The 24,409-nt window shown below is 45.4% G+C and overlaps 1 protein-coding gene across 2 annotated transcripts in view; it reads right to left on the bottom strand.

Annotated features, from left to right (window-relative positions):
* rftn1a (raftlin, lipid raft linker 1a) overlaps window positions 1–24,409 on the bottom strand; it is a 32,083-nt gene that overhangs the window by 4,835 nt on the left and 2,839 nt on the right. Inside the window, exons 2-6 of one of the 2 annotated variants that reach the window (XM_034094812.1) lie at window positions 19,704–19,855; window positions 7,484–7,667; window positions 4,143–4,251; window positions 1,146–1,842; window positions 368–571 (exon numbers count right to left, since the gene is read on the bottom strand). In XM_034094812.1, coding sequence (XP_033950703.1) covers window positions 368–571; window positions 1,146–1,842; window positions 4,143–4,251; window positions 7,484–7,667; window positions 19,704–19,851 — 1,342 coding nt within the window. In that variant the 5' untranslated portion in view covers window positions 19,852–19,855. The remainder of the gene's footprint in view (window positions 1–367; window positions 572–1,145; window positions 1,843–4,142; window positions 4,252–7,483; window positions 7,668–19,703; window positions 19,856–24,409) is intronic. The other variant, XM_034094813.1, reaches the window with a different exon arrangement.

Genomic DNA, 24,409 nt, shown 5'->3' with positions numbered 1-24,409 from the left:
ATGTCCGCCTTATTGGTCCGCCGTATTGGAGAACCCACAGGTAATCGTCCCCCAACTCTGCAGGTAACCTTATCTTTCCGGAGGATTTGTAGCTTCTTTAAGCTTGTATTTTTTTGGATTTACGACCCTCAGCTTGGCTTGGCTCAGTCTTCTGTCTGTTCTCATCAACGTTGTTTTCAGCAGTTTTTGAGGGGGAATTAGAGCAATGACCAAGATTCCATCAAGTGCTATTAAAGATTAAAGTTGAGTACTTAATGGTACATTTGCTGATTCGATGTTTCATGCTCTACATGTGTGACTCTAGAGTGACAGCCCTTCAAAAAGGACGACATATGCAGTAGTTAATTGCTATGGCCACAAACCATACCGTTATTGTCTTCAAGTTGGAAGAACCCATCGATGAGGTGCGCCCCGCTGGTGAAATGCTGAGTCATGTGGTCGAGCCAGTTTGTGTCGACATCTGTGATCAGCCCTGCTTCCTTTTGCACCTGCAGCGGCACCCTGAGAGAGTAGAACCTCAGAGAAGTGTTCAGCTCCTCCGTGTGGTTGTACAAGGCGAAGAGCTGCATCCCTACAGGCACACAAACACAAAGCCAAAATGAACTCTGCATAATGAGGCTTTTTTATTCAATAACCCCAGTAGAAACAGGTAGTGGTGGCAGAAGTACTAAGATCTAAAATAGTATTACTGCAGTGTATAAGTACTCATTGTGCACTGCAGGATTTACAATTTCAGAATACATATTTATTTATGTGTTTATCACTTTTACATTGAAGCTGGTGATGGTCGAGCTCACCAATAATAATCCTTCATTATTTATCAGTTGATTTCAAAATTTGTAATAATTCTAAATCTACTAAGTTATATAAATGATCACATCATTGTAGTGGAGTAAAAAGTATCATTATGTGCAGCTGAGATTAAGTGGAATATAATTCAAAAGGGGCCTAAAATAGAAATATTATATATGCAAAAAGTGTTTGAGTACATTTACTCTTAATGCATGCTTTTGGGTGATATTAAGCTGTTTTGGGCTTTTTTCTGCTGTAACAAATGCTAATGTCCCCTCTGTGGGACTAATAAAGGTATTCTGATTCTGATTTAGTGACATTCCCTCACTGCAAACAGGAAGCTGGTAACTTACTACCCTTCGCTGGCGGTGTAGCTGCATTCTCATCTTTCTCTGAGCCCTTGATCCGAATATGGTTGTTGTTGTACGTCGTCGCTCTGCTCTGCCCCTCTGTGCAGGAGGACTTTCTCTCCGTGCCTCGATCCAGCTCAGGAGAGCTGGGCCAGCTGCAGGAGCTCGAGCTCTGTCTGTCTGTCTGATTGGAAAGATCCAAATGTGCCTCTGTGGACTCTTGGAGGTCTGGTAGACGGCCTCTCTGCTGTCTGATTATACCTGCAGCTTCTGGAGGGCTGGGACACAGCGGCTTCACCTGGGCTTCTGCCGGGTTCTGATTTGAACGCTTAAGAACTGTGTCCACACCGCTGAGATGCTGGTTCCTTGATTCTAGTGACTCGTTGAAGATTTGCTCACTGGCCTCCTCTTGGTCGAGCTCTAAACTCTGGATGGGTTTCAGAGGAATGACGTCTCTTGTCTCGTCGTCCTGTTTGTGATTTTCTACACCTTCATGATCTAACCCGGGCTCATTATGATGTGGTTCTGTTGGATCTGTCGGGCTGTTTTTGGCGCTGAAGGGATGTCGGTGAATAGGTGAGGGGCTTGAATGTAAGGAGGACAGATCCTCAGGGTCCCAGTTCCCTGAGTAGCAGGGTCCTCCGCCTGGCTGCTGGAGGAAGCCCACAAACATCACCCCCTGCTCCGCTACATCCTGGATCTGTAAGGGGTTTAGCATAACCACAACATTCACTCACATTAGAATACATTTAGAGATGTGGAAATAAAAATACTCGTGTATGCTGCTCTTGCTCTTTTGCACCTTTTGCATATCATGTATTTTGTTTTTGCTATGTTTGTAAAACGTAAACTTCTTAAATATTTTATGTGAGGGACTGCGGATGGAAATGAGCTCAAAGCTAAATCTGGCACTGTTACGCTTGACACATTTGAATGTTTTAAGTGTTCATTACTGTGCATTGTCCCGGCCAAATAAACGATAAATAAAAAGGCGTCTTTCAAAGCAGCATGTGCCCTGTCTCTTCTTCTATCGTCAGACAAACAAAGCCTCATTTACACACAAACAAAGGCTGACGTATGCAGAGTAGATATTCAGCTGAATAACAACCTAGCTAATCATCTGCAAAGATCAAATATTCAAATGACAAAGGGACCTCATTATCTCAACGCATCCGTGTGTGTGCGTACTTTGCCTGTGTGTGTGTGTGTGGGGGGGGGTTGTGTGTGTGTGTGTGCCGCTCCCTACCATGCAGCACTGGTGGTTAATTGTCAGTTGATATTTGAGCTGACAGTTTTAGACAGGCTCGACGGGAGAGAAATCAAATTGCTAACTACTACCAAACAATAACGAAACACATCTTCCCCCATTACCCCACAGCTCTTGACACTTCACTCGTCCATACACACGCAATCACATATATTAACAGTCTCTCCATTACCAGCCGACACCCTCGCAATTACACAAAGTCACACAGTTTTTATCTGATGAGTACGTCCCGAGACAGACTGAGAGTGGGTGGGATGGCGAGGGCTTGAGATATTGAAGTATAGAATTTCAAAACTGAACACACACACACACTCACACACACCAGCCTGTCACTCTGCCTGCCCGGTGCCGCTCCTGGTCTCTTATCTCGAACTCTCTCTGGCAGCTTGTGATCCGATTGGTTATTCATGTCGCGCTGCCGGAGCCTATCACATTATATTCAGTGATGTGCATTCCCATCCAATCAGGTTTCCCTTTGTGCTCGATGGGTGTTCAGATGCAAATCTATTCAATAGAGCACATTTTCATTTCCCATTGTGGGACCGTTGGCGAATTCATGAGCATGGAGACCAAAAGTGAGTTTTACAGCTGATAAATGCCAGTGATGACGCCGTGGTTGGCGGGGTATCTTAGGGTTACGTCTCATTATAGTAATCCATAGTTCTGTGACCTTCCATTCATTATCAAAGGTCCTCCTTCTGTTCCCTAGTTACACAATATGGAGCATTGTCACATGAGATGCAACTAGTGGGGATCAATTATTTTTAAAAAATGAGAAGGAAAGGAAATCACTGTTCTTTTCCTCCTCCATTTATTTTGTAGAGACAGGGTTATTATGGCACAGACAGGCAATTACAGACAGTTGCCTGTAGCCCTTTGAGCCCCATAATGTTTCTCCACTGTCACAGCAGCAGTGTTGCAACAACATGAGAGACACACAGGAAAACAAATACAGAGACAATCCAAGGGGGAGCTGGGGTGTAAACAGATTGTTTTCTTCCACATGTTTTTTTTTACTTTCCTGCAAACATGGCAACATCAGTACATCAAACCCATGTCTTGGTGTGCACCAGGTCCAACCTCTCATAACTCTATTTTGTTCATATAGTCACACAAAGTATATACTAATTATTCACCATTGTTTCTTTAGTATTGTACTCCAAGAACATTGTCAGACTCACAACAGTTTACAAGGAGAGGCTGTTCTTCACACATTCCTGCAACCTTATACGACACAACAAGTGGAAACTAGACCCAGGCAGAGATGAGGAGCAGACTTCTAAAGTCTCTCTGCTTACCTACATGTTTTATAACGACAGTAATGTGTCTTGACCAAATGACCAAATGAAGCTGACTCAATGGACATTAGCCAGCAACTATTTTTAGTGCCACAGATATGTTTGGCCTCATATAACTATAAAACAGTTTACAATTGCAGTTAGGGAATATGGTAAAGCCATAGTTGAGGTTTTGGAATACCTATTGAGGGAAACAGCATCCCTAGTATGTTCACATACAAAAGTGAATCTAAACTAGTTTTTTCTTTTAAAAGGAAGCATTTATGGCCGAAACCTGTTTTCACTAAAAGGCCTTTCCTCTAAGTAAGTGTGGCGATGTTAGGCCCTTTACCCGGTTTACCTCATCGTTAATACCATGTTGCGCAAACATCCTCTTTGACCTTCCCTAGTAATTACAGTAAAAAGACTTAATTGAATGCTAAATAATGAACTCACCCTCTTGACATAGCTCTGGATGACTTCTGGGTCAGCAGCCTGGTGACTGGCCACACACACATCTGTCTCCAGGCGCTGTCTCGACCACCTCAGTTGGCTCTTCTCTGAACTACAGGTTGAACAATTCGAGAATTCAAACAAATATTCAGTATAAAACATTAATATGTAATTTAGTTCCCTTCATCTCTGCTCCCATCAACCAAAAGTGTCCTTGTACTGTTATTAAATTACATTTCCAGGTTGTCCATTATCACCAGAGCAGTTCCACCACCTACAGACTACATGAGATTCAGGCACACATGTTCACGACTACTCATTGACCCAGAATGATCACAGGAGAAATATAATGGCAATTATGTTACAGGCTGACTTTCCCATTAAACGGGAGCACACATTCACCAATAGACTTATTAGATAGAAAAAGGGACTGAATTTCCTTCTTCTCCCACTGCAAGAGACCATCATAAAAGCAGCATTCAGATACGCCTCTTCACATTTGGATTGAGGTCAGTGGGAAGGCCGTGGTAATATCGTGTGCTCTCAGGCGTGAGTGACACTCGCAGCTAGATTTGAAACAGTACTTCTGTCAGATTTTTTCCCTTTCATTTTTAGGGTTTTTGATGAAAGGGGATGGCGGTGATGGGGAGATAAAAGGCGGAGTTAAAAGGCGACAGAGGGGGGCGAGGAGGACAAAAGAAAAGGGGGATCAGCCATCGCTAAAGGAAGCAGATGAAAGGATGGAGAGATGGTTTCTCTCTTTCAGCGCACAGTTCCCCTCTGGCGAGTGCTGATGATGCAATCAGCCGTCTCCACGGTGACAGGTGCCAGGAAGCAGCAGGACCACTTGGCAGGAGGGGCATCAAAGGAGCAGCCCGGCACCTGTGTGTGCAGTGTGTGTGTGTGTGTGTGTGTGTGTGTGTGTGTGTGTGTGTGTGTGTGTGTGTGTGTGTGTGTGTGTGTGTGTGTGTGTGTGTGTGTGTGTGTGTGTGTGTGTGTGTGTGTGTGTCTACAATATGCTATTCCTTAGATTCACATTATAAAAGGCACACAGGAGGGTGCCAAAAACTGTATACTTAGCTAAATAATTCCTTTAATTGCGAAGAAGTCGAAGAAAATAAATTGATATCATATGGAGGGAACATATGTAACTATGTTCCTCTTTGTGAAAACCCACAGACTGATCCACAGGGGGACACACTTTTGTATTGAAAAGTTTTTGTAATCTGATATGTTAAAGAGAGTCAGCATCATTTAAAGTAATGTAGATTACTTTCACACGGTATGTTTCGGAAATGTCAAAAAAATAACACTGTTTTAGGAAATTCTATATAAATTCCTATGTAAACTCTAAAGATATAAGATCCCTATCATTTATATGGCACATTATCTTTGTTAGTTATTTAAAGAAATGTTACTAGCAAGCGATAAATATATGGTCCAAATACTATAAATTGCAAATATCTATATTCCCTCGCATAAATAGGTATGTTTATCGTTTTTACCACTGAAAGATGGGGTAGGTAATTTTGGAGAAACCAGCTCGAGTGCGCTAGAATTTGAAAATACACAGCTGGAAAAAATCTGCCACTTCCTTATGGGGGTTATTCCCTATCTTTATTCAAGAGCGTGGTCTTTAAATTTGAGAGCATACTTTATTGATTTCACGTTCAGATTATGTATTTCTTTCCCTCAAACCCTGTCCTCACACTCAAATAGTGCCTGCTTGGACTTAGATCTGCTCTGCTTCTGCTCAAACTGTACGCTTGCACTCAGATATATTGCTGCTTACAGATGTCCTGTGTTCCAGCTTAAAACCTTCTCCTCGCACTCAGGCTGTTTCTGTGAGCTCGTGAAATGTCTGCTCTCAGATTCTGTAAGCAGCAATATATCTGAGTGCAAGCGTACAGTTTGAGCAGAAGCAGAGCCAATCTAAGCGCTAGCAGGCACTATTTGAGTGTGAGGACAGGGTTTGAGGGAAAGAAATCAATAAATTATGCTCTCAAATTTAAATACCACGCTCTTGAATAAAGATAGGGAATAACCCCCATAACAGAGCCCCTCCTCCAACACACACGAACGCGCACATGACCAATGAGGCCACGAGATAAGTTTGTGCACACATGGAAGGCTGACAGGCAGGTAGGCCATCCGGTCATTTTAGCCGAGCCGGCTAAAATGATTGGTCGTACTTTTTACAGTGCTACGGCTTCCACAGATGACTTTTCTTTATGGATTTTTTGTCAAAGTACTTAAGATATTCATTGCTATCGGGATGTTAAAAGCATTCCATGGAATATAACAAAAAGTGTATCTCGAGCCGGTTTCTCAAACTTACCTACCCCACCTTTAATATTGGCATGTTAGTATACTGACCTTTGCTATTTCGTTAAAATCAAAAGTAAAGCTGAGGTTTGGGGCCATTAAGTAGATGTATTGGGTCATATACCAACCCTAATTGGACAATTTTAAATGTTGAACAGATGATGGCACTAGATGAGAGAAGTTAAAGGTTTTAAAAGGTCATTCAAGTTTTTATAATTCATCCTGAGGGGAAAATGGATGTCTGTAGCACATTTTGTAACAATCCATCTGGAAGATGTCAAGATAGTTCACAGGATAAGTGAAAACTCTGACCTCCTGGAGGCACTAGATGAAAAGTCAGGGGATCACCAAAGTAATTAGGATTCATCCTGAGGGACACACGAATGTGGAAATCCATCCAATAGTTGTTGAGATTATTACGCCTGGACCCAAAAAATGTCCCAAAATTGCCAACCAAAGACGTTGCCATTGCCAAAGCCATTAGCAGGAAAAAAGATCCATAATTTTGGACTCAAATTGAAACATAGCTACAAATCCACCAACAGAAACTCTGCACGCACGAATATAGATTTAGTTTTGAGCAAATCTGTCACTCACTTCCACGATGTGATGCAGAGAATAAAGCTCAGCTTGCATGCTGTACTAGAGCTGATAGCAGGGATGAATGAACATAATGCTCTGCTCAAATATGACGTGAATATTGATGTTTTCTCCAGAGAATAACTGGGTAAACCAAACACAGACGCACAGTACAGTATATTATCATGTATAGTCAAAAGAGAAAGAATTGGGACAAGGAGCTAAAGTTAGCGGGTTTTTGTGGCTCATCCGCAATTAATTTTACATCAAGGGAATGAGGTGAGGCGCAGAATTGAGCTTGTGGTATGGCTCTCAATTGGCTTCCTTGTCAAAACAATGAAGTGGCTGTAAATCATCTATCTTAATCAATTCGTGACAGAAATCCATCTATTAAAAGGTGGCCCTCATGCTGAAAAACAGTGTGTGTTTAGTTTGTGTACCTTGGCGTCTCTCGGACCAGCACGGCCCGGTGGAGCTGGCGCTGGATGTGTGCGTTACGAGGTCCGCAGGGATGGACAAACGGGTGGACGGCGACCAGGACAAAACCCTGAGCGTAGAGCTCCCTGACCTGAACAGGAAGCTCTCTGACGGAGGAGAGACAAAGCACCGATGACACCGGCACCTCTGGAGGGAGGAGGGGGGGGGGAAGAAAAATGCATATGGTTAAGAAATGGACATGACAGGTTACAAAAGAGGCTGAGGGGAAATTGGAAGAGAGGAAGCGCTGGAACAAAGAGGAAAAAGGGAAGGAAAAAAGAGAGGACAAAGGGTGTAAACAAACAGAGACAGGGCATGTTTCATTATGATAATTCCCCCTGAAGAACAACACATGGCATCTTCATGCTAAATCTGAAACTAATTACACCAGAACTATTAGACTTTGTCTCCACTGTCACCAACAGCCTGTTTATTGGGAGACAAACACATGGAGGCAAATGTGCAACGGCAAAAATGCAATTTCTCATACTGGAAAATGCTCTTTTGAACACATTGACACCTACACAAACAAGCGGTGGAATATATTTGAAAAAGGCACATACATCAAAAGGATGGCAATGCTATCACGGTGAGGTATTAGCAGCCATCGCTAACACAGAGCTGGTTCTCTTATTACAAAACACAATGGAGAGAAACCCCCTTTACTTCAGTGGAACATGGTTAGCAGAGCTGTCACGGCAAAATCCACGAGGGAGGGCGCGCTGTTTGCTAGAACCTCCCTCTCAGGGTCAGTGCATTGTAGTTAAGCTCCCTCTCTGTTCACTGGCTTTTAAACGGAACACGTGCATGTGTTGCTGTGTGTTTCTGTATCGCTGAGTGAAGCCAGGTGTGTGTTAGAGGGAGAGAGAGGAGCGTGGAAAATGAGTTGAGAGAAGTGAAGAAAAGGGTGACACAGAAAAGGAGAAAGCCGTTAGCAGAGTCGTGATGGAGAGAGAGAGATGAGGCTGTGTTTGCGCCTGAATGCTTGTCATCCTTTCCCGTTCAATCTCATTTGCATGGGTCTGGAGAAGAGAAAATAACCTGAATAAATTAACTAGACCCACACAAACACACACAGAGGGAGAAAAAAAAAAAAAGGATGTGCAAGCCATCTCATTTTCAATTTGTTCTCCATCATGAGGCCTGTTCACACACACATATGAGAGGCTGGCCAGCATGCGAAGACACAAGAACACACACGCTCCTGACTTCTATCTCAGTTAAACAATGGGAGACAAAATTCCCTGAGAAAATCCATCACATCACACTTGGCATAACTGCTTGGAACCATGAGGGCCTTTCATCAGGCAAACACTTATGTGTGGGGACTTTTCAAAAGCAGTACAGTGATGATGATGATAATAACAGCTGGAGACTGGGGTGGGGGTGGCGGGCGGATAACAACGATCCTGTCACCGTAAACAGTCATTAGCCGCCATTAGCCCCGCGCGGCTGGCACTCACCCACCGACGAGACGCGGGCAAGGCATCGCAGCTAATTCAGGCAACGCAAACAGAAGTTATGAGGGTGTTATTCAGCGCTGTAGGCTGGGGAACAAACTTCATTTATGCTGTCTGCCACTGTGGGATTTAGAGGGGAGGCTGCAATTCCGCTCCAGAATGGGAACGGCTCAGGGCAGAAAAGCCGGGTGGAGTTTTATAGTGCCAGCAAGTGAGGGCAGGGGGGGGTGTAGACGAGCACAAAAGTGTGTGCATGCATCTGGAGAGTAACCTGGAGATGTGTGATGGAGTGTTTGTGTGAGTTTGAGGGTCAGGGAAGAGAGGTACGAGGATATACAGATCATAGAGCATGGTTTCAGCTTATTGTATGTTTAATTTGATTTTTAAGCCCTTTTTAATCACTCAAAAAGGGACACAATCCCATTACTGTGGTTAAAATCAACATAAAAAACGACAGTATATATTTTATTGAATTTGATTAACTGAAAAGTGAATAAAACTAAAATGTGCACACTCCTCAGAGGTAAAAAGGGGACAACATGTCTAACCCTAGAAATAATGGAGTCTTACTGCGACAGAAGTATATGTTAGGGTGACATCAGTACAGTTCAAATGTAGTGCCTTCTCTCATCAACTCCAGACACTTTAATATCATCATCACCCATACATGCATGTTTAAAAGGGAGATACAGACATTGTTTAATGGACTCAGGATGCTGCAGAGCGGCTGTTCAGCTGTTGATCCCCTCTGCTCAGCTATTTCAGTCCCCACCCGAAGCTTTGACCACACGACAGCCGCCATGTGTCGTGTGCGACGCTTCACTTTTTGACCCTGGACATCACAATCTGCATTTGGAGTGAGAGAGTCATCCCCCTTGCTGCTGCTTGAAAGGTCTTATTAATTCCTTGCACAAAGTCCCTGAGTTTCATTGTATGACTTTAAAGCAAACATATATCCAGTGGTGTTGTGTGCCCCAGTATCTCAGCGAGTGTGTATGGACCATCTTTGCCTATGTGCGTGTGTGACTGGAAAGAAAGAGTTCGCACTAAGCCTGCTAGGTGATGCATGGGGATTACTACTCACAGCTACCCTCAAGGCTTATCCCTCTGCATGCTGGAGGTTCACGTTTATTTAAATAGCCTTCTAATGACTTGCAGAGGTTTTAGGCTAGGATATGTGCCAAAACAGTGACCATAAAATAATCCGCTTCCTGTAACCAGGAGCTCCCTACTGTTTTTGGGAATGCAGCCACAGACTAGGAGAGCTGTTGGTCAGCATCTAAACGTTGTCAAAATGGGGGGGCTGATCTCTTCAGAAGGCCGCTTTACAGAAAACGCCTGACTCAAATGTTGGACAAGTACAGTATAGAAGCAGGAGGGGAAAAGCAGGTTTGCTTTGGTGAGAACACAGCGTGGCACTTAAGGCGCATATATTATCATGTACGTGTGATGCTGTGAATCTCTCAGCCATCTTTGACTGAAACTGTTCAAATGCAGGGAAATGATTTAAAGTCAGATCAACAATCTTTCAGAAAAAAAATGCCTGGAAAAGTGTGTCAGGCAGCAAAGATTTCGCAAACTGATGGATTTGCACGTTGCCTGCTCTCCAAACCAAATACATCACACACGCATTCTGATAGCAAAGATGTACCGCATAAGGCAGAGCGAACATTTATCAGTCTTTGACAGCAGAGGAAATATGTATCAGAGCATTCAGGTGTGGATCACGTACACAGCAACACGTACATATACCTCCAGACAAAATAAAGTACCCCACAGGTATACAGTCGCAAGAAGCCACGCAAACACCCGCCCACACACACTGCTGAGCATTAGCCACATGTTGCAAGTTTTAATGAGCCGAGTGGGTCTCCCTCTCCGCAGGGCGGCAGAAAGTCATCAGCAGCGTTCAGCTCCTCACTGTACATAGACCGGCGTTAGTCACGCAGCATCACACCTCAAATACTTCCTCACACATCTTCAAGATTCTTGACTCTCGTTCTCACACCTTTCCTCACTCTCGAGGCACTGCAGACCTCGCTGGTATCTCTCCCGTTTTTATGCGCCATCCCTTATCTCACCCTCTGTTCTCGGTAACACCACCTTTGTCCTGCGTCCCTTCCTCCTTTTTCCTGTTCCGCTTTCTCCATTCTGATTTGCTCATTATCCGAGCACGGCCTCGACACAAAGGAGGGTTAAAGAGTCACACCTGGCTGTTACTTTTCATACTCAATATTCATGACGGCAAATCAAGATGAGCAATCAATGTTAAAAAGGGAGTAATGACAATCATGGCACCTATTGTAAAAGTGGGTGTCAAGGTGCAGTAGATTGGCGATTGTAGAGTAAGAGAAAAACAAAATAAATGGTCCATTTTCCCTCATCCTCCCTGTCTTCACCGCAGGGTCGCTCTGACCCAGTGAGAGCAAGTTGGGCTGAGTCACTGAAGCACTCCGGCAGTAAGAGCAACGCTCATAAAACAAAGGCTGACTCTATATTATCAGCTACACTGTTTCTGCCGAGTTTTAATCGCTCGCCAGTCAGAGGTCAAGTTACAAAGCGCACTCTTTATTTTCCACATTAAAAATGGGAAAAGAAATATCCACCTACAGTCTGCTACTGCGGTATTTTTTACCTTTCTTTTTTAAAGAACATTTTAATTATCCAGAATTGTGCATATTGTTTATATTTGATATTCTATTTTTCATTTTATCTTTAATTGTTAACTCTTTTCCACTTTTTAAGCATTTGTATTGTAATGTTGAGCACACTGTGTCACAGTTTGCTTTCTCACTCACCTATTTTCTGCATTAACTTTCCTTAGTCACCTGGTAGTCACACCCTGTCTCTCTCTCACTCTGTTGCACCCATCAGCTCCATTAGTATTTAGGCCCACTTCACTTTCACCTCAGTGCCAGATCGTACTTTGCAGCATGCCAGTCTTTCCCGCATTACCCTTCAGATTGCTCTCCCGGTTTCGACCCTGCCTGTCCCTGACCAGCCTGCCTCGCCTGCTCCATGACCCGTGCTGTACCTGCGACTCCCGTCCTGCTTTCTCCTGGAACCCTCGCCTGTCCCCGACCAGCCCTTTGCCTACTATCTGCCGTTTTGTCTCCTACCAGCCTATTGCCATCAATAAAGCTGATTACCGACTATCCCTGGTTTCCCGTGTTCTGCACTTTGGTCCTCAGCTCGATTGTGACAGAACGATCTGGCCAGAAATGGACCAAGCAAACACCGGGTCTCCTAGAGACCGCTTTGAAAGGGTTGAGGATGCCATCCAAAGACAGGAGGTCACGATAGCTACCTTAGCTACCGAGACCCACCAGACAACCTCAACCCAGGGACAAATGCTGGATTACCTTACCTCCCAGATGCAACAAATGGGCGCCACGGTACAGCAGCTAACTGCTACCATGGTTGCTACCGCCCCTCCGCCCGCAGCTCCGATGCCCGCTCCAGCCCCGGGCCCGACGGGATACGCTCCGGAGCCTCGTGTGGGAACGCCGGAACGCTACGCTGGTGAGCCAGAGGGATGCAGTCCTTTTCTCACAAACTGTTCCATATTGTTTTCACTGCAGCCCCACACCTTCGCCTCCGAGGCGGCTCGTGTAGCTTTCACCGTTAATCATCTGACGGGAAGAGCCCGGTTATGGGGAACTGCAGAGTGGGAGCAGCAGACGTCAGCCTGCGCCTCTTTTGCTGCATTTTCCGCGGAGATGCGGAAGGTGTTCGGTTCCGTTCGTCTGGGTCCCGACGCTGCCGGGGGTCTGCTGAGTTTGAGCCAGGGTTCCGGCACGGTGGTGGATTACGCTCTTGACTTCGGCACCAGCAGCCGCCGCAGCAGCTGGAACGAGCCGGCGCAGTGTGACGCATTTCTGAGAGGATTAGCGGATTATATGAGAGATGAGCTGGTTTCCTATGATCTCCCTGCTTCCTTGGATGGGTTGATTGAGCTCACCTCTCGGATTGACAGACGAATCCAGACCCGGAGAGGAGAGCAACAGACAACAACTTCCGGTTTCTGGGAGATTTCGACTTCCGGTTTCGGCGGAGAATTCCCATTCCTACTCTGACTCACGGTACGGGGAGGCCGAGCCCATGCAAGTGGGTCGTACCAGTCTTACCTCTGGGGAGAGGGAGTTACGTCGAAGAGGTAATCTTTGCCTTTACTGTGGTCAGGCTGGACATATGGTTTCCCGTTGTCCGGTAAAAGGCAGAGCTCATCAGTAATGGGGAGTATACTGGTGGGCCAAACCTCTGAGTTGATCCCCAATCTAAGACCCTTGTGCCATGCTCAACTCCTCCTGACAAGCAAATCTCAGGCTCTGGCTGTTTTTATCGACTCCGGATCAGATGTCAGCATCATTGACGAGGAGCTCGCACTACAGCTGGGCATCCAACAGGTTTGGTTGCTCCAGCCGGTACCGGCTAATGCTTTGGATGGTCACCTACTGGGAACAGTGACACACCAGACGACGCCGGTACATATGCTCATGTCGGGGAACCACCATGAGACAATCCAGTTTCATGTGCTACGGTCCCCCCAAATCCCTCTGATTTTGCGCTATCCGTGGCCACAACCCAAACATTGACTGGGCAACTGGGTCTATCTTAGGTTGGAGTTCCTCCTGTCATCAGGTTTGCCTCAAGCAGGCTTCCGCACCTCAACTATCTGTGGATATGAACCTGGTTCCGGATGTTACTGGGGTTCCGGCAGAATATTTGGACTTTAAGGAGGTTTTTAGCAAGGCTAAGGCGACATCTCTCCCACCTCATCGGCCCTATGACTGCGCCATTGAGCTACATCCAGGAGCAGTTCCACCCAAGGCCCGGTTGTACTCGCTTTCGGCACCAGAGAGGAAGTCCATGGAGACTTACATCAATGACTCTCTGGCTGCAGGAATTATTCGTCCTTCCACATCACCCGCAGGAGCAGGTTTTTTTTTTTGTGGCGAAGAAGGACAAGACCCTGAGACCCTGCATTGACTATCAGGGCCTGAACGACGTCACGGTGAAGAATCGTTATCCCTTGCCACTCATCTCGTCAGCATTCGAGTTACTACAGGGGGCTACAATCTTCACTAAGCTGGATCTACGAAACGTGTATCACCTGGTACGAATCTGTGAGGGGGACGAATGGAAGACCGCCTTCAACACCTCTTCAGGACATTACGAGTACCTGGTGATGCCATTTGGACTTACCAATGCCCCTGCAGTTTTCCAAGCATTGGTGAACGACGTACTCCGGGACATGTTGGATCGTTATGTTTTTGTTTATCTGGATGACATTTTGATCTTTTCAAGGAACCTCAAGGAACACGTCCATCATGTCCAGACGGTCCTCCAGAGACTTCTGGAGAACTCGCTGTTCGTCAAGACAGAGAAGTGCGAGTTTCACACTTCCTCGGTCGCCTTTCTCGGCTACATCGTGGGTCAAGGAAGTGTGGAGATGGATCCTTCTAAGGTTTCTGCGGTTACTTCGTGGCGGGTCCCTGATTCCCGGAAGGAGCTGCAGCGTTTCCTGGGATTCGCCAACTTTTACAGACGGTTCATCCGTGGCTACAGCACCGTGGCCGCCCCGCTCACCGCCCTGACCTCGTCCAAGGTGACGTTCCGATGGTCCCCTGCAGCCGAGGAGGCTTTTCAGGACCTCAAGGGCCGGTTTACATCGGCTCCTATCCTGCAGGTACCAGATCCTGCTGGTCAGTTGGTGGTGGAGGTGGATGCTTCTGACGTTGGGGTGGGGGCCATCCTGTCGCAACGTTCTGGGGAGAACCAGAGGCTCCATCCCTGTGCTTTCTTTTCGAGGAGATTGAGTCCGGCGGAGAGGAACTATGACGTGGGGAATCGGGAGCTTCTAGCAGTCAAGTTGGCGTTGGAGGAGTGGCGACACTGGCGGAGGAGGGTTAAGACCGCTTTGGTGGACCAACCCGGTCCGAGTTCTTGTCCTCTCAACCGTTTGTTTGTGCCTCAGGTTTTGAGGGCTGAGGTGCTTCAGTGGGCTCACAGATCCAGACTTTCCTGCCACCCTGGAATTCAACGTACCAAGGGGAGGGTTCTAGAACGGTTCTGGTGGGCCACGCTGGAGGCTGACACTCGGGAGTTTGTGAACGCCTGTCCTGTGTGCAATCGGCACAAACCATCTCATCAAGCGCCAGCGGGACTCCTTCATCCATTACCGGTCCCACGTCGCCCTTGGTCACATATTTCATTGGACTTTGTGACTGGTCTACCACCGTCCCACGGACATACTGCCATCTTGACGGTGGTAGATCGGTTTAGTAAGATGGCTCATTTCGTACCCCTGCCTAAGATCCCGTCAGCTAAGGAGACGGCAGAACTGATTCTTATCCACGTTTTTCGCATTCACGGACTGGCGACTGATGTGGTTTCTGACCGGGGGCCCCAGTTCACCTCTGTGTTTTGGAGGGAGTTTTGTGAACTGATCGGGGCGACGGTCAGTCTCACCTCCGGGTTCCACCCACAGGCCAATGGCCAGACCGAACAGAAGAATCAGGAGATGGAGACCACTCTCCGCTGCATGGCTTCCGATCATCCCACAACCTGGTCAAAACAACTCCTGTGGGTGGAGTATGCCCACAACACCCTCATCAGTTCCGCTACTGGTCTTTCCCCTTTTCAGTGTGCATACGGTTTTCAACCCCCATTGTTCTCTGCATTGGAGAAGGAGGTTACCTGCCCGTCTGTCCAGGCTTTCATCAGACGTTGTCGGAGGACTTGGAGGCAGGCTCGAACAACTCTGCTTCAGTCTGCTAACCGGTACGCCACATCAGCGAACCGCCGACGCACCAAGGCACCTGTGTACCAGGTAGGCCAGAGTGTGTGGCTTTCCACTCAGAACATTCCCCTTCGGGTGGAGTCTAAAAAGTTAGCACCCAGGTTTATTGGACCCTTCGAGATTGTCAAGGTCATTAACCCCGCAGCAGTTCGACTGAGTTTGCCCCGGAACATGAAGATCCATCCCACCTTCCACGTTTCCAGGATTAAACCGGTCCGGGAGAGTCCTATGATTCCCGCCGCCCCTCCACCACCACCCCCTAGGATGATCGATGGGGGCCCTACCTACACCCTTCGTCGTCTACTCCGTTCCCGTCGCAGAGGAAGAGGGGTTCAATATTTGGTGGACTGGGAGGGCTATGGTCCCGAGGAAAGGCAGTGGATTCCTGCTCGCCATATCCTCAACCCTCAACTCATCCGAGACTTCCACCTGCGTTACCCGGAGCAGCCTTCTAGGACCCACGCTCAACCAGGCGTTAAGCCAGGGGGCATTCGTCCGCTACAGACCAGAGGCTTCGTCGAGGGGGAGGGGGAAGCGTCATCAGTCGAGGAGGACGAGGATTTCCAGGAGGGAGAAACCGAGAGAGCATTCTCAGATGAGTATTAGCCTTTCCCCATACCTCCACCTTCCACCCTTTGTCTGTAAGGTTTTTGTCTATTCTTCTTAGATATATATATATATATATATAGTTTTTCTTTTTTTTTTTCTCTTTTTCTCCTAGAAATTTTCTTAGACGTCAGGAGCCGTCCATTAAGGGGGGGGTTCTGTCACAGTTTGCTTTCTCACTCACCTATTTTCTGCATTAACTTTCCTTAGTCACCTGGTAGTCACACCCTGTCTCTCTCTCACTCTGTTGCACCCATCAGCTCCATTAGTATTTAGGCCCACTTCACTTTCACCTCAGTGCCAGATCGTACTTTGCAGCATGCCAGTCTTTCCCGCATTACCCTTCAGATTGCTCTCCCGGTTTCGACCCTGCCTGTCCCTGACCAGCCTGCCTCGCCTGCTCCCTGACCCGTGCTGTACCTGCGACTCCCGTCCTGCTTTCTCCTGGAACCCTCGCCTGTCCCTGACCAGCCTGCCTCGCCTGCTCCCTGACCCGTGCTGTACCTGCGACTCCCGTCCTGCTTTCTCCTGGAACCCTCGCCTGTCCCTGACCAGCCTGCCTCGCCTGCTCCCTGACCCGTGCTGTACCTGCGACTCCCGTCCTGCTTTCTCCTGGAACCCTCGCCTATAGATATATATCTATATATATCTATATATATCTATATATATCTATATATATATATATATATATATATCTATCTATCTATCTAATGTATCTCGGAAGGGCATCGGCTGAGATATTTGTTTTTCATTACTGTGTAGGAGTCGTTGTGTGACGCTGGCAGGGAAATAATATAGTTAATGGAAGCCAAATTGAATTAAAGCATGGATTTGACCGTGGGTTTCCTCAATGTCATAGACCGACATACAGATTCCTCTATCTGTCTCTCTCTCACACACACGCACGCACGCACACACACACACAAATAAATCCCTTTGCTGGGAATGAGGTCTCTCAATCTCCACAAACAATCAGATAATCCTTCAGGAATCCTTCACTTCTCTATCACAAATGGAGAGGGAAACAGGGAGTGAGAGAGAGAGAGAGGGAGAGAGAGGGAGAGGGAGAGAGAGGCAGGCATACACCCACTCACCACCACACACATGAACACAATCAATTCACAGTAGCTGTTTTTATCCTAAAATAGAGTATACCCATCTTCAGCAGCTCAGGTATCGTCAGTGAGTTTACCAGATAAATGACCTGCCTGCTGGTTGAAAGACAACACTAACTCCGTTGACTAAGTGCTATAAAGTGTTTTGTGTGAGTGTGAATTAACTGGCATCGACTGAATGAGCAGTGCGCGTGTGTGTGTGTGTGTGTGTGTGTGTGTGTGTGTGTGTGTGTGTGTGTGTGTGTGTGTGTGTGTGTGTGTGTGTGTGTGTGTGTGTGTGTGTGTGTGTGTGTGTGTGTGTGTGTGTGTGTGTGTGTGTGTGTGTGGTCTTTCTGTATCTGCTGCCCGTGCGATTTGACAATGTGTCTGCTGCTCCTGCCTTTAGCAAAGAAAAAGACTAGCAATCCTCATGTCTATTGTGTGTTCTGGTCACCACCACCAGTTGGAGTTGCCAGATCTCCCTCAGCCAAGACTACAGCCTAACCAATTTGCCAAACATAATAGGGCTGGCTGGAAATGAAGCCGACTGGCAAACAGACACATTACCACTTGGCCGTGGCACTCTGCCTGCTGTCTGTTACAGTGTTGTATTGGAGACTCCTCTAAAAAACGACTTCAATTAGCAACTTGCACCTGCTTCAGCGAGGAGGGGGATGGAGTGCACAGAGCAGGCTTGTCGCAGTATTAAACCAAAAGGGGGGAAAAAAGGTGATTATTTTTTTATCTATCCGCTTTAACACTATCTGTTTCTGCTCCTCGGCTCTCTATTCCTTCCCTTCCATCTCTTTGCAGTCCACACCAACACAATGGCAGAATTAGTATTTTTAGAAACCAGATGCCTCTGGAGGATTCTCATCAAACATTCTCAAGACGCCGTGAGCATACACACACACGCACAAACAAACACACACCCACACGTTATTAGACACACAAATGTGGTTAATACACACATCAGCTTTAGTGTATTGTCATCGTGGGAGGGGGAGGCAGGGGGAAGTTGGGGGGCACGGCTACAGCTGCTGAACAATATAGCTGAATCTGAGAATTAGAGAGAACTCGTTGAACTCTGCAACAGGAGCCGCACAAAGACACAACTTCAGCTTTTAAGCCACTTTTCGCCCTCCAGATACTTACAGTATAAAAAAACACACAGTTCCGCAGAGTTGCTGACCTAAACATTTCATTTAAGTGGTTGAAGTTGGAACAGCAACTGTGGCTATTTTACGAGTGGAACACACAAACACTGTCGGCAGGGTTCAGGATGACGACGCAGAGCAGGGTTCAACAGAAAAATGAAGTATAGGCAACCATACTTATAAAAAAAAGGTTCTCAGCAAAAATATCTCCGTTGAATAAGGACCAAATGTGAAGCAAATTCCTTGGAGCATGTTCCCTTCGCCAGAGTGGAACTTCGACAAATGTTTAACTGATCTGAATGGAGACTATCTGCTGAATCCGATGGCCAAGATTTGTGCTTCACATTTGAGACGTTTTTTTTCCGAAATTGCCTTCTCTATCACTCTCTCATTCACTGTTCCCTTCAGCACATTTTAAAGTGATTTCACACACTTAGGAATCATCATCACCTCGTCATCCTGGGAGCTAAAAGCACTGCATTTTTGGGATAATTAACACAAAACAGAATATATGCTGTAAATGCGTCAACCTGAGGGTGTGAAAAGTGAAGCAAATAGGAAAGATCCTTAAACTTGCATTCATTCTAATGGGTGAAAAAATAAGTCCTATTGTATAGAAGTCTATGAGAAAATGTCCTTCTACTAACTTGCTTTACTACAAATATGTATAATGACTTTCTGGTTTCAATTGCTGGTTGTAATTCTTCTTAAAAGGAGCATAATATTCATTTTGTACATTATGCGAGGAAAGTATACTATTAAGGGCGGGACTACCTTGTGATTGACAGATCCCTACCCAAGTAGTTTCTGGTAAAAGAACAAAATGCTTGAATTTCTAAATCACAATCATTATCTTTGGTCTTTGATAGAGAAAACAAGCAGCATACTGTATGACTATTTCAAGAATGCAAGTGTGGGAGACAGGAAGTCACATGGATATCTCATCTCACTGAGGAGCCAAGCCTAAGGAAAACACATAGATGGAGATATGTACAATGTTTAGTGCTCACAGGAGAACTGTTAAACAGGAATGATTGACAGGACATTGATAATTTCATCCATACCTTCTTTCCCCAGCAGAAAATCCAGGAAGTGGTAGGTGTATGCCACGCCCACTTTGGTCTCCACCTGAGGCCTTCGCAGGGTGGAGTAGATATTACCCGGGCTTCGCCTCTCTTCTGCCTTCCGCAACTTAGGAAGCCTACACCCCATATCTCTGTGATTTAGGAGAGGAAGAGAGGAGAGGTGATGAGAGGAAAAAACAAGTGTTAATAAAAAAGATGAGCGATGAAAAGAGAAAAACACAGTGAGAGTGCTAACAAAGACTCAAGAGGGAGAAATTGAGTTTCTAAATATACAAAACATATTAGCACTTCCAACAGAGTGTGCGCGTGTCTGTGTGTGTGTGTGTGTGTGTGTGTGTGTGTGTGTGTGTGTGTGGTGTGTGTGTGCGTGCGTGTGTGCGTGCGTGTGTGTAAGTCTGTGTGTGTGAGTCTGTGTGTGTGTGTCACAAGTTGGAATGCTTTCTCACGTGTGAACTCAAGCTGTGGGAAATAATGTATGCTTCTAACTCCATCTCTTTTCCTCACACTCACACACCGCAGTAAAGCTGAATTATGAAAGTGTCAGCCATTACCTGCTTGCTCTCCTAATCAAATGGGGCTGATTGGGAGCGACATGTTTGATCGGAATGAATTAAAGCAGAAATGAGAGCGATTTCCTGCCCTGTCAAACAAAGCGACATGTGACTAGATAGACGGGGAGGAGAGGAGAGACGTTAAATGTGTTTTACTGCTAACCAATTTATATGTTGATGCAAGTAGCCTTGTCGCACAAAGAAATCTATGGTATTGTAAGAGTCTTTCAGATTTTGTAAGGACCAGGAGAAACCCTCAAGCGTAGGAGATTGGAAACACAGTTTGAAGATTGCCTCAAATTTCCTTTTAAATTCCTCCTCTCCAACAGGCAATTTAGAAAAAAGATGGGGGGAAAAACAAAAAGAAGTGAGGCTTTTGGTAGAATTGGTAAGTGGAAGTAAATGAACGACAAATGGGTGGAGGTTGGGAGAAGAGAGGACAAGAAAGAGGGGTAAAGGACAAGCGGAGAAAGGGCGTGGTCAAATATCATCAAGCTAATTGGATGTGACAGCGTCGGAAAACTCAAACCATCACCGCGGTTACGCTTAATATCCCCGTCTGCCACGACTTGTAAGTGCCACACGGTGAGGTCCACATCTGCATATCTGTGTGTGGGTGTGTGTGTGTATGTGTGTGTGTCTTCCCTAGAGGCAGGTCTATATCTGCATCTCTGTATCTGTTTAGGGAGCATGGAGAATGACACAGTCACTCCCATTGGGCCAAGTGCACAGACATTAACTCGGCTAACGATCCTGACAGACGACATTAAGCCTGGTGTGTGTTAGTGTGTGTGTGCACGTTTTGGTGACTTACTTTGATGGTAAGTGCATTTCCAAAAGGTTACAAAGTTGCAAAAGGCAGCATCTACGTGACATTGTCATACCTCATCTGTCTTAAAATGGTACACTGTCATTTTAGAATTTTCAAAAACAAGCAATTAGGAGCCATTATTCTTTCTATACAACATGCTCTTTCATAATGACGACAAACCAATGGAGACAAAGGGGTGACGCTTGGGAAAGAGGAGGAGAAACAGAGAGGCAACAGAATATCTCATCTTATTCTTCCCTCTCTTTTTCCTCCCACCACTTCTCTCTCCTCTTGACATGTGTGCTCCTCTCTCAAACTCGCATTAGCTATTCAATGTGTCATCGCTCAATTCTCTGCTCCCGTCTGACCCATGCCTTAATCACCTCTTTCTCTCTATGGCCTCTGCTGGGCTTCTCTCCGCCATCCTTGATTAGGACAACTCCATTCTTTCTCCTGGTACAATGGCCTTGATTAGTCTGACAGTATACTCGTCATGTATGTCTTTCCTTTTTTTGCTAACCAATGATTACAAGAGCTCCAATCCTTACCCGTTTCATCTTCAGTTTTCCCTGACTTTTAATCTAACTCAATCTGTCCACTTATGTTTTCCTAGCTTCCCTCAAGTATTGCCTCTTCAACCCGTTCCCTCAACTCTACTCTCTTGATTCTGCTATTCAATTCATAATTGTCAAACCATCCATTTCAACTGTCCTCAATTCTTCTTGTAGATACATTATAACAAAGATAAAAAAGATAGCGCTTTACAATTGACGCCAATGGTATGAAATGGTATAAACTTCCTGTCCCCTAAATGGGCATGGTCTAATGTACTTATATCTTATTTTGCTAGCATTAGATATGGAGCTAAAAAAATGTGGTTATCATTACCATAATTGGTTAGCTAGGTCGTTTGCGAATGTTAGTTGATGTTAGCTTAACGTTTTGACACAGTTTGACTAATACTAACGCAATGTTTTGAACTATTTTGAGAGTGTGTGTTATTGGGACAGACAAATCAGAAAAAAAAGTGTTTTCTCCAGACCTTTCTGTCTGAAAATAGCCATTTTATTGTCAGAATCTTTGGAAGCCACACAGCTTGTAAACAATGGGGCCAATATTGACTTTGGTGACTATGGGGCCAAGGAATCAGTAATAATCTGTGTTCACTTCTCCCAGTGGAGTCAATGGGCTCAGACCTGAAGCCAGTCTCCTGAAGGGGCGCGGTTGTGGTAAAGCCCATGTGACAAAGATACAGGAAATTGACTCTTAGTGTGGCGTCTCTTTTATAAAACATCTTTGATTATAATGTTACATTATGTCCTTCCACGCTCCCTCCCAGGCCTCAAACCCTCTCCAGCCATCCTCCGTCTGTCCAGTCCTTCTGTCTGGTGGCTAAATGAGTTTTCACAGCCAAAGTGCTCCCCCGCTGAGCCTTTTAAGTCCCATAAAACTATTACACTGTCTCCAGACAGACAGCCAGACAGTCAAGTAGGTCCTGGTACATGAATAAGTTGGAGCGTATATCCACTGCTACACATTTCCCCTCCAGGGCTGTGCTTTAATACGCTCTGTCTGCAACAAGGACACAGGCAGGTTAATGTGGGAATGTTTATCAGGCATAATCTGTGGCTGGGAAAAATGAGGTTAGGGTGGAGCATACGATAAAGAAGAACAATGTAGTTAAAATATGATGATAATGGTAGCTGTTTGACAATTGGGAGGAAGACAATGTCAAGATCGGCAAATAGGGTAAGAGAAATGTCTGTGGGGAGAGACTTTCTCACCCATCTTAATACAATTTATTACCCCATTGCAAATTACCTCAATATTCAAAAATGTCTTTATGCATAATGCATTGTGCAGTGCTAACAAATCATAACAATTTGGAATATCTTGCTTACTATTTTGCTCAGGGCAGTTGGATGTATTGCTCTCAAATGAAACCTGATTGGCTCTGTAGTCTTGGTCTTGACTAGCCTCCAGCCCTACTGTTAGATCCTACATGTCTTTGTCCATTGTATTGTACGCGGATGGTTCAGTTTCAAAACAAAAGGCCTCGCTTTAACAGATGAACTCTGTCTGCACCATTTAGAAACAGATCTCTGTAATTGGACACAACGTGGAATGAAAAACCAAAGTGGTTGTAGCACCGGAGAAACTCCCAGCGCCCCCTAGACTCGAGGCCTTTTCGCAACATATGAGGCCTTTTTCTCTACATGTTGACTTCAAACAGAATCTCTCGCTTCTCCACACAAGCATACAGACAGAAAAAGGCCTTGACAGCAAAAAAACTTCCATTTAACACAGAGAGACGGGAGAGACAAATAGATGAAAGAAGTGAAAGCGACAGAATGGAGTGAAGAGGCAGATAGACACGGAGTAGCAGAGGGCTTCTCATTAGAGAGTCTCTTGTAACCGAGAGTTTTGAAATGACAGCAGATTTACATGAGAGTATAATCCGACTGTGCTATGCCACTGCTCTGCTACCTCCCGTGCCACTCAGAAGGGCGGGGGGGATTCTGCTTTCCAAGAAACAGCATTTATCCGCTGCAGATAGAGCTACTGTACAGACGGGCACACAGGCTTGGGGAAATTAACAGTAAATAGAAAGAACCATCAGGGAGCCTCTTCAATTCACATGTTGGTTTCTTCCTCCCAAACAATTACAGTATATAAATATAAGCTCACTAATCATAATCCCCTACTGTGCTGACTAGCTACAGGTAGGAACAGCTGTTATGGTAAGAAATAAGTAAGCAATAATGACATAGTTTCTAAATGACTTCAAACATGGATGTGTTGTTTCTGTTCTGCAATTTCTTGTTATTTGTAAGCCGCTATATACACCAATACTGATGTATCTGCAGTACACCAATAATATGACCAACGCACGGCTGATTTAATGGTCTAGCTCTAAATGCAATATTTTTAACCTCATCCCATCCATTTCTTCTGTGGTTACAGAATGAGTGTGATTATGCATTTTGAAGCATTCCAATAACTATGGGCTCAGCAGAGCAAATGCCACTCTGCACTCTCACTACACATGTCCCTAAAAACATTGTTTGGAATAAATCCAATTTTTAAACAAATCTGCCCAAGCATTAACAATAAAGGCCAATGCACAGAGCAGTGTGGCATTTAGCAAAATGTTATGGATGTGAAGGAAAGAGCAACAAAGGTGTATAATTCCTTCTCTGATTTTCTCAAACAAATAAAACAAATGCCCATTGGTAGTCGAATCTCAGCCAAACCAGTATAGTTGCAAGACACAGTTTATTTATATAGCCCAATACCACAAAGCCACAAATCATATTTGTCTC

Source organism: Pseudochaenichthys georgianus, chromosome 11 (assembly GCF_902827115.2).
Source record: "Pseudochaenichthys georgianus chromosome 11, fPseGeo1.2, whole genome shotgun sequence".
NCBI classification, from domain to species: domain Eukaryota; kingdom Metazoa; phylum Chordata; class Actinopteri; order Perciformes; family Channichthyidae; genus Pseudochaenichthys; species Pseudochaenichthys georgianus.
Note: the sequence above shows the minus strand (reverse complement) of the source record. Positions and strands in the feature narration are given on the sequence as shown.